Here is a 10,620-nt window from a genome sequence, read left to right as displayed (position 1 = left end):
TTTCTCTCCTGCTGTATGCACAGTGAGGCCTCTGCCAAGGTGTGAGCGCAGGGGAACCATAGCGAGAACATCTCCATCTAGAGGCCTCCACACCCCCAGCACACATCCTACAGGGAAGAGCAAGAAAGCTCTAGCTTCACCGTTAAGTGCTTCCTCCTGTGTGGATCTGAGCACACATGCATGACAGGACTAAACTCGTAGTATTAGGTGCTTTTACTCTCTCAGAACGTCTGCTCCTCAGATCGTAATTAGAACCTCAAGCAAAAATATGCATTCAGCCGACCTGCTGGATATTCCCTGGAGAAACAGATACCGGAGGCGTTTATTGATTCAAATGTAGGTGGCCACTGAAAGCAATTCAGCTCTTACTCCTAGAGAGAATCATTGGCAGTTTGAGTCCAGGAGGTGCTGACACCTGGAAACAGAAGCTACCCAGTCAGAAGTCACTATTATTGATCCAGGGCTGGCTTAATTCCAGGTTAAGTTCACCATCCACATACTTTTGAATAGGCAGCAAAAGATGCGTGTTAGTGCCTCGTGTATAAGCTTTCAAGTCAAGTCTCATAAAAAAAAAAAAAAAAAAAAACCCATTTGTTGGCTTCATCCAGGCTGCTTTTCTTAGCCTGATGTTTTATTTTAGGGATATCTATCAGGAATTAAAGTGTTAAAGAAAATGTTAACATCAGCTTTAATGTTCACGGGCATAATTTATTTTTTAAATAAACGTAATAAGTAGCTTACACATGCTCTATTTTTTAAATGTAATTAAGTATTATTAATTGACAATCACAGTCCCATTCCATCTTAAAATAAATCATAATACTACTAATTACAATGAAACATCTCACTTTTTATCAATTTTTAAAGGAAGGAAATATCTGAAAACTTTACGAAGACATAAACCAATCAAATATGATCGACAGCAGCTGTGTTCCATCAGTTGATCTTTTATTTGGAACAACAAACAAAAACAGTTGAAGAATCTACAGCTGTGAGGTCTTCAAACTTCATCCCAGTCAAAAACTCCAACACTCCCATTTTCCAACTCCATCCAACACAAACAGCAGACATGCGCTCACTACATTCCCATTTATAATCACGACAGGGGCTCGGCCAGGAGACCCGCACGGCGTGTCTGCCGCTGGGATGAGGACAGCCGACCGCACCGAGACCGAGCGCGGAGGCCAAGAGTGTTCGGCCGGCGTCCGTGCAGGAAGCTCGGCGGGGCCTCGGGTCGCACGGAGACAAGGAGGCTCCGCCCCCCACCTCAAACCTGCAGGTGCGCCTGCAGCGGGGGGGGGGATCTTACGACAGCAGGCGGCTGTATTCGGACAGCGCGGAGGACTTCTTCACACTGTCCCATATTCGGGCTGCGTAGTGGAACCTGTGCAGAAGCAGATGAAACACACAATGTGGAAATATGGAGCTCTGATAATCATATTGTTCACATATTAAATTGCTTATGGCATTCTAGCTACACAAATGTAAGTCTTTGGGGAAATAAACATAGAGACGGTGAGTTTGGGTCCGGGCAGGTTCGTGCAGGCGTACCAGTTCTTCTCGGTGAGGATGGTGTGGGAGAGCTGAGCGCGGGACATGGCGAAGACCTGACTGCGCAACTGGGCCACCAGCGAGGAGAAGCTGGGGTGACCTCTGTAGCCAGGCAACAGGGAGAACAGGGGCGTGGTCCCAGAACCTGCCATGCAGCAAAGAGCGTGCACACACACACACGGAACATGAGCCCAGTTAGAGAAGCCTCAACTCCACCGTGGCTCCTACAAACCAAGGCCGTTTTAGCCATTAACAAAATACATACAAGGTGTTCTAGGAGCATTTTAGAGGCGCGGAATTAAGTGCAAGCACACGTGAGCAAAAGCGAAACAACCACCGACCTGCTCTGACCAGAGCCTCATCTCCATCACCCTCCAGCAGCGGCAGGAGGAAGAGGTTTACTTCCGTTCCCAGATAGTCTCGTTCCAGGCCCGGAAAAATATTGCTGTCCAACATGGACAAGGTCCCTAGGACGGCAGGACACAAGAGTGGATGAGCTAACCGCAGAACAGAGGGACGGTAGATGATGTGATGGTCACACTCTAGGACACTGCCGATTAGACTAGTGGTGGTGGACGTGAACTGGCGTGGTGTTGAGGGTTGAGGAGATGTTCGAACCTTTGTACTTCAGATGAGAGTGCGCCATCAGCCTGTCCACGATCAGGTGCATGTCCTTGAGATGTCGGGGACAGAACTCTTCCCTTCGTGCCTTGTTCTGCAAGAAAACTGAAGAAGAGGAAGAAGAAGAAGGAGATGATGCCACAGGCAGCAGAACGTGCTTGTATCGTATTAGACGTAAATCAGGAAGACGCGGGTGGGGTCAGAACGGGGGTCAGGCGTGTAGTCCGCCTTGAGTGAGTTCGATTAGGTGGGGTGGGGTGAGATGGAGTGAGAGGTGGTTGGAGAAGACGGCAGACGTGGACAGGAGGTTAAAGGTCGTGCGGGGCTTACTGATGTGAGGGTAGTACTCAGAGCCATCTTCAGGGCCTGAGGAGCCAGCGCTGTCATGGCTTGCTGAGGGTGTTGACGGCTTCACCATCTCCGCAGTTTGAAGAAACCTGATAAACAGTTCAGTGTCAGATTGACCACTCCTTTTCATACTGGCCAACATCACAGTGACAACACTGGCTACCACAGAGAATGATCTTCCAGCTGGACAACCATCAAATTAAACACTGATGGAAGAAAACTGATCCCACAACCAATTATCTGCATATACACCTAAAGAGCTCCTTTTGGTCAATGAAACTGAAATGCCTTCTGAAAAACACTACAGAATTACATTTTGCGATCATTAGGTTTTGGGTATCATTACTGTTCTCACGGAGATGCTGTGGGGATCATCCCATTGATGAGATGTTATGGTAGTAAGAACATGTAATCACCAACTGCTGTTCAGCAGTCTAGTCTAACACAACAGACGTCTAGTCTAACACAACAGACGTCTAGTCTAACACAACAGACGTCTAGTCTAACATGACATTTGGTCAAACGCTGTGCTCCTTAAAAAAAGAGGAGAGGTCTGACCTGTACAGATTGATGTCTGTGAACCAGTCCTGAACCACGATTACCACATGGCACACAGTGAAGAGAAATGCAGCTATCTGCAGGGACTAATGAGACAAGCAGAGAAGGTGGGATTAAAAAATACACTCTGGTTATGGCTGATGCAGGTGAAAGTTACATCTATGTGAATACCTCAATGTGAACACATCTGCATGTTAACTTGATTGCAATTGTTTAAGCAGTTTGTGATTTTAAGTTGCTTAGTCCAGTTTTTAAGAAAATTTGATTAAATACAAGCTTGAAGTACAGTAGAAGTGGCAGGAAATGGAAAAAGAAAATACAAATCTTACATATATATTTTAAATATTTTCTCCGTACTGAAAAGGTTCCTTGGTATTATAGTCCTACATTTTTGAAAACATGATAAGTTAAAACAATTTCTCCTATTGACCTCTGATGCATTTCAAAATATTTTTTTCTGATTACATGAAAGCAGGCAGAGGCCTTAGGTCTGTGCTAAGTGAGAATCAGGTCCTCATTAGGTCTGTGCTGAGTGAGAATCAGGTCCTCATTAGGTCTGTGCTGAGTTAGATCCAGGTCCTCATACACACACCCACACCACGCTGCACTCACCTGCATCTCGACGTACGTGTGAGGGAGGTTGTATTCAGGCGGCAGCTTGCGGTCGTTATTGATCAGGTGATCCAGGATGGACGGGCTCAGTATGGGCTACAACAAACACAGCGGTGAAGCAGAACAAACAGACGTTATAGTGGGTAGTGACCAAACCTCTTCACCGCCAGCCCAGGAGGCCCCGTCTCACCTGGGTGTCCAGGAAGATGACTCTCTCCTGCGTGATGTAGAAGTCAATACCACTGCTCTGATTCCCCCCCCTCTCCTTCATCTCCTGTGACTGGGCTCTAAACACATACATCCTGGAATATGGAGCACCAGTTAAGCAGTTATGTACATACATCAACATAGTTATTACTTTTGAGAACAGGTAAAACGCTGTAAAAGAGCCTAGAGGAGGTGAGTTTATAATGCTGGTTTAAAGGACACGTGACGTGGCTAATTTAGACGTCCCGACGGTATCTCATCACGTTAGTCACGTTAGATGTAAAGCACTCATTCATTTACATGCAGTTTCTGCAGGAAATGCAAATGGCGTAGTGAGGCAGGACGGTGTTCACCTCTGGTCCTCTTCGGGTGTGTTGGCGGACAGGAGGGACATGATGGTGGACTTCCCCGTCCCCTGCAGCCCCAGCATGCCTACAACCAGCATGTCAGTCTGGTCTCGCAGGTACTGACAGACAAACAGAACTTACATTCACAAACCTGCAGGGGGCAGTGAAGTCACATTTACCTATATTCCCCCCATGCCATTATGTGCAAGAGGAAAACAATAAAAATGCTTACAAATCCTTAGTACATCTGGTATCGACACAAACCATCTGAATAAGATGGAGGGTTTGGACACACACTGTGTAGTCGTGATTATAGTGGCAGATTACAGCTCTTCAGGTGGAGCGGGGTTAAACACACTTGCCTCCATCGCACTGTCACACCAGTTCATCTGGTCATCCACCAGTTTAATGCTGTGCTTCATCTTCTCCGGGGGGAGGAGCTTGGTTTGGCCAATCACAGCTGCAAACAGCAGTTAAACAAGAATGGTGCAGGACACAGTAAGACACGTTAAAGCAGCTCAGGGCAAGGCATGCAATAAGCAGACAAGGGCTGCAGACTGCAAGTTTGCATACATAATCCAACAAAGACTTGCTTTCTAAGAAATCCCCAGCTAATAAGCCATATATCACTATTAACATAATGATATATGGTGTTTGGGTGTCCCACTCTTCAAGCCTGCTGCTGTGTGCAGAGTGCAGTGCCTGCTGGGTGCTCTCTACGTGGCTCGGGACGCTGCCACCATGCCTTAGTTTCACTTCCAGTTGTACTGTGTTTTCCCTTCTGGTAAACATGTCTGTCTACATGAACCACAAAAATACCCTTTTCCTGTTTATCAAGAAGTGTTTTTTGTTTTTGGATTAGAGCTGTAATTGCTTTCAATTTCTTGTTTTGGGGCTTGTTGCTAAAAACATCTGCAGATATCTTGGATGGAAGGAAAATAATTCCTTCCTGTTTCCTTTCAATCACAAACCCTCCCTACACTCTCCCTTTCCTGTTCTCATTTTAGCTGGCCTTTGTTTATCAGCAGTGAATCTCTTAAAAAAACGGTGCCACCGAGAGCCCGGCGGTGCTGTTCGAATGTTTACTGCATTCACGTGCACTTAGGAGAGAGCACGAACGACAACAAAGATGAGTGGCTCAGGAGAGACAGGCGACCCCAAGCGGTGAGGGGGCCTGTGTCTCTCAGTGACTGAGGGGGAAAAGACGATTATCTGACCAAAACTCACGGTCGACAGCCCCGCTGGACGCAGCCGAGCCCATTCCCCGGTTCTGGATCTGATAGACGGGCTGGGTCGGACGCTGGCCCTCCCGCTCCAACTTCGCAACTCCGGCGCCAGACGCTGGTGGGGCCGCGTCAGGGGTGGTACCAGACTTCCCGCCTTCCTCTCTGGGCTTTATAAGCATAATAGGCTTTTCCATTGGGGTACCACTGACAGGAGCACTCGGCTTGGACTGGAAGAGCACGTGTTCACAACATTGTCCTCAAAGAACCCCAGCAAAACACGCACACGCTAATCTTCAAACTAGAGGTCACCGTAAATCGAAATGACAGCTGCAGGCTAACTTTATATAATCAGTCAGGCTGGATCATCATGAGAAGGTGTCATCGCTCACCCTCTCTGCTGGAGGCTTGGCCAGAATGATGGGGGTCTTGGGAAGCACCGGGCCGGGGGGCTCCTCACTCCCATCCTGGTACCACCAGACACAAACATCAGCTTAATACATTTCACACGACAGTAATGGGGATGTACTGATGAAATGTCTCACTACACAAGACCCTGATAATTACCCTCCGTTCACGAGGGACATAGTCCCTGTCTCGACTCGGTCCGGACAGGTTCTGTCCCGGAGGCCCTGGGTCTCTGTCCCGCCGTCTCCGTCTTCTCCGTCCCGGCCCGTACATCCCGGGCTGGCTGTGACCAGACTCGGACATTCCCACTACGCTTGATTATATAAGAGACTTGAGGCTGTAAGTCGAGCGGTTCAACAGGAGGCCCGTCAGCTCTGCGGACAAACGAGGGATAACTAGCTTACTCTGGGCAATTTAACCGTACTTATCTAACTAGTTAGGTAAAAACGACAGTAAACCTCTCACATTCCTGTTAAGTTCTTCTCTTTTACACCGAAAGTGTGAGCAGAACCGGTTTCAAAGCTGTGTCAACATAACAGACTCTGTAGTAGTGATTAGCTTGTTAGCTAGTTGGCTAGCTGCCTGTTGCTGATCCGGGTACCACGCGAAGGACCGTGACGGTGACTGTGTCGTGGGGAAACACGGGCGGAGTTGGGGGTTCCGGGGAAGGAGCAGCACAAACGTTCCCATGAGAAACACGGTGGAGCTCGGTGAACTCGGGGCGGTATCTAACTCGTCAGTGAAACTACACACGAACCTGTTTGCTCTAAAAATAAACGCACATCACAAATAAATGTACCAATGTACACATTTACAGCGGGAATTAGCCCCCTGAATTAGGCACCAGACCACAACAGCTAAATAAATGAAGGGTTACATCGTCAGCAGTGACTAACAAAACGATAGCGATAATCCTAATCTGAGAAATTTGTTGACTAGATCTATATAAATCTAGTATTTTTATTGGATGCTCTCAGCATCGGGCCAATAATGCCCCCCAGCTCATGATTGGAAGTACGCTGAGCATGCGCATAGCGTTTCCAACTGATCACACCAACGCTGACTGGCCGTCATGGACATAATGGGCACAGGAAGATGTATCGGACAGCGACACTGTTGTCATGTCTAATAAAGGCGCAACAATATTACTTCTGAAGAAAATGGATGTACATCATTTGTCACGTTGAATTATTGATCATGCCGTGTACTGCTCCACAGCGACATCTGGTGGGCCCAGGCAGCACCGACCCCTATAGTGTAGAGACGCCCCTGGTCATAACTCAATGAGGAACATTCGATTCATACGGGAGACACTGACATTCCTCTACATTGTTTAATAAACAAAGCTCAGTTTATATGTTTTTATCAGGTTCGTGCGAAGACTGTGAGCAGATTTGTATAAATATGATATTAGAATTAAACCCATGACTATGTTGTTGCACTACATGCTAAGCAACAGGAACACCGTAATCCTCCTTCTGTTTGCGCAATAGGAACGCTACACACAGCCTCCTTCTGTTTGGGGCGCATGCGCCATCGCCCTTTCACTGAGCGCCAGAATTGCTAGACCTTTGCTCATTGCTTGGCTTTCAGTGCAGAGGGGTTGTTATTTTGCAGCAATAACCAAAAAGACAGAAAAGGAGAGTGAATTCCTTCAAGGGGTGGGTGCGGGGATGGGTGTTTATAATGGAGGTCTAACCTTACAAGCAGAGGGGCATGCCATTTGTAGGGTATCTATTTCAGAGTATGATTTCTGCCATCTTCACTTTTGTCATCTTCATACATTGAATAACATCAGCTTTCCCACCACCAAGCTCGGCAGTCTGTGCTCAAAACAAGATGATAAAGGCCACCCTCCTCATCCTCACCAGTGCACTTTTGGGTGAAGGTATTTGTAATGCGTTCTCCTCATATAAGTTTATTGTTTTTATCATTATCTTTGTAGTTTCCTTGTTGAGCAAAACTCACTCAAAAATCACTTTTTCGTTGTTGTGTTGTGAGCAATGTTGAAATACTCTGTCATTTTAAGTAGATAAATATATAGATAAACAAGGGTAATCTTTGTAATATTAAATGCACTAGCAATGATGACTGAAATGTCAAATTGGTGTAATGTTCTTATGAAAATTAAATAATAAACAGAAAATGGGAAAAAATAATTGTCAATTTTTATTTCAGTGCTATCCCTGACCTGCTATCAGTGTATACCTAAGTTCTCCCTGTCGTGTGCTGACACACAGATCAACTGTCCTGATGGTGTATGTAGCAACATGAAAACCACAACCTATGTGGGTAAGTTTCAAGACAGCCAAATAACACCAGGACATGATTCAGTGTCTCTGTGCCTCTTTAAAGGTTTTAAGGTTGTTAAAATGGATTTTATCAAAAATCACAAGGACCATTTACAGTATTTAGAGATAATTAGTAGTGCTGTCAATTCCAGGTGCCTCGATTAAAAGTCCTCACCAGGATTTTGCTCAAGCTTGCTAGATTTTCTAATTAGCAATCCAGGTAAAATTAGTGGAATCAACACAATCCAGGAAGCCTGAGCAAAATCCTGGTGAGGACTTTTAATCGCGGCACCTGGAATTGACAGCACTACTAACGCATAACTAAGGCATAACTATCGGTAACTATAGTTTCACGTTTTGTCTGTTGAATCCAGGGAGCACTCTGCAGTCTGAAATGACAGTGAAAAACTGCTCATCCGCCCAACACTGTGTGACAGCGTCAGTTAACTTTGGGGTCAGTGAGACAAAAATTAACAATCAGTGTTGTAATACCACCCTCTGCAACTCCGTCAGACAACCAGGTACGCAACCTTCAAACGTAAATGACCACTGATGACCAGACCACTACTTTAATGAGGACAAATGCTAGTTTAGATGCTGCTTTTGCTTCAAATAAATAGCTAATGTACCATTTTTTTTTCAGAGGAATTTAAAAACATTTCAAATGGTATTGCGTGTTACACATGTAAGGGAGAGGACTGCTCATCTATACTGAACTGTGTTGACAATGAGGACCACTGCATTAAATCGACAGGTAGGTGAATGAGATCAGAACATTTGGATAAGATGTTTGCAGAACCCTATTTCATTTGTTTTCTAAAATACAGGACATGTTTATGTAAAAAAAAATCTAATCGCACATTCACAATAATGTCTTCAAGCCCCACTAGAACTGTGATCCCCACAGAAGGGTTTCAGTAGCGTGTTATGAATATGTGTAGGTCGGACTAGCAAGTCCAGAGCACTGAGGTCCAGTTCTGAAGCTCTACTCCATGTTGCTTGCAGTGGGTACAGGTGGACAGAAGGTGATGATGAGGGGTTGTGCTACCAGGAGCTTCTGCATGGGTGAGCTCTCCACTCAACTGGTCCTTTCCAGCACCATAGCGAGTCTGTCCTGCTGCCAGGGGAACCTGTGTAATGGTGCCAGGGGCCACACACAGAGCCCCCTGTTCCTGGGGCCTCTGTTCTCAGCCATCTACGTGCTCTCCCTGAACTGAAATCTGCTGTAGATTCCCTGGATGAAGTTCTGAAGCTCCAGTTTTGAGACTCTAAACATGAGCCCCTCAGATTGGATCCATGGAGAGAAATACATGCATTTCCTGTGTCATAAAGAGATTCATGCTTCTTTGTAATAGAGAACTGAAAAGACAATAACTGTACCTGGTATTAGAGGGAAGAAATATTTTAGAGTAGAAACATTTTTTGTATAGTTTTAGTTTGATTTGTTTTGTCCATCATTCATGTCTTAATTTTAGGATGCTTCATTAGCTAGTAGTAACCTAATTCATGTTCAGCAAATCTACTTTATATTCAGTGTTTTAATGGTATCTTGCTTTCAAGAATATATTTAGCTATAAAATAAATCAAAGTTAAAAATGAACAAAATAAAAATTCACATGAAAAAAAATTCATGAAAGTTAATCAAGCTTTAGACCATGGAGCAAGGAAATAACTGGAGAAACTTTCTACACTCGATCGCACTTACCAAAGCCTTTCAGAGAGCACAAAAATATGCCTGCGGCTCTTGGTTACTCGATGTTTTCCTCCGAAACTGATTTGTAACAGTGCAAATATGTATACTGACGCATCTTTTTCACAATGAGAAAGATTCAGGTTTCTGCACAGTTAAGTCTCTGTTACACTATTGTCCAGAAAGCTCAACATGCCTAAAGGCATTACGGTATCCTGTTGGACAAAAAGAATGAAATAAGTTTGTGTGCAATTGAGAACCCAAACTTCCTGGTCTGGTCCAATAGACTATGGGCACAGTTCAGTTTGTCTTCAGAAATACTTACCACCCGAGTACCTGAGCCCTCAATAGTCACCATTAGTGTCCTATATATATGTGCATATATGTGTGTGTGCACGTTTGCCAGTCATCACACTTTGGCCATTGTCAGTCATTTGGGTTGTTACAATTGCCCATTTTCTTCCTGCTTCCTGCATATCAGTTTCAGGATGTGCTGATGGCTGATATAACCCCCGCCGCTCACAGGTGTGACAACACGGTTCACTTTCAGGACCTGCTGATGGCTGATATAACCCCGCCCCTCACAGGTGTGACAACACGGTTCACTTTCAGGACCTGCTGATATAACCCCGCCCCTAACAGGTGTGACAACACGGTTGACTTTCAGGATCTGCTGATGGCTGATATAACCCCGCCCCTCAAAGGTGCCAGTGTGACAACACGGTTCACTTCATGTGGCAGTGGGCATCAGGTTGTGGCCTGTT

The 10,620-nt window shown here is 45.5% G+C and overlaps 2 protein-coding genes across 4 annotated transcripts; one reads left to right on the top strand and one right to left on the bottom strand.

The window, feature by feature from the left end:
• Window positions 1–927: 927 nt before the first annotated feature.
• Window positions 928–6,800, bottom strand: smg9 (SMG9 nonsense mediated mRNA decay factor). Of its 3 annotated transcripts, XM_076970821.1 has the most exons (14): window positions 6,341–6,800; window positions 6,035–6,249; window positions 5,860–5,934; window positions 5,472–5,697; window positions 4,607–4,704; window positions 4,251–4,363; window positions 3,881–3,992; window positions 3,691–3,786; window positions 3,079–3,164; window positions 2,503–2,609; window positions 2,170–2,277; window positions 1,893–2,018; window positions 1,552–1,696; window positions 928–1,384 (listed from the first exon to the last, which is right to left on the bottom strand). In XM_076970821.1, exons 2-14 carry the CDS (start codon window positions 6,176–6,178, stop codon window positions 1,306–1,308), a joined length of 1,515 nt encoding a protein of 504 aa, XP_076826936.1. In that variant the 5' UTR covers window positions 6,179–6,249; window positions 6,341–6,800; the 3' UTR covers window positions 928–1,305. The 3 variants fall into 3 exon arrangements, with proteins under 3 accessions (XP_076826936.1, XP_076826935.1, XP_076826937.1); XM_076970820.1 differs by having other exon boundaries at window positions 6,035–6,800; XM_076970822.1 differs by having other exon boundaries at window positions 5,472–5,637; window positions 6,035–6,800.
• Window positions 6,801–7,568: 768 nt separating this feature from the next.
• On the top strand, window positions 7,569–9,845 carry negaly6 (neuromast-expressed gpi-anchored lymphocyte antigen 6). The gene is made up of 5 exons (XM_076970158.1): window positions 7,569–7,763; window positions 8,054–8,167; window positions 8,541–8,687; window positions 8,810–8,920; window positions 9,172–9,845. Exons 1-5 carry the CDS (start codon window positions 7,715–7,717, stop codon window positions 9,381–9,383), a joined length of 633 nt encoding a protein of 210 aa, XP_076826273.1. The 5' UTR covers window positions 7,569–7,714; the 3' UTR covers window positions 9,384–9,845.
• The last annotated feature ends 775 nt before the right edge of the window (window positions 9,846–10,620 follow it).

Source organism: Brachyhypopomus gauderio, chromosome 13, assembly GCF_052324685.1.
Source record: "Brachyhypopomus gauderio isolate BG-103 chromosome 13, BGAUD_0.2, whole genome shotgun sequence".
In the NCBI taxonomy this organism is placed as follows: Eukaryota; Metazoa; Chordata; class Actinopteri; order Gymnotiformes; family Hypopomidae; genus Brachyhypopomus; species Brachyhypopomus gauderio.
The sequence above is the reverse complement of the archived record's forward strand: the minus strand, read 5'-3'. Positions and strand labels throughout refer to the sequence as shown.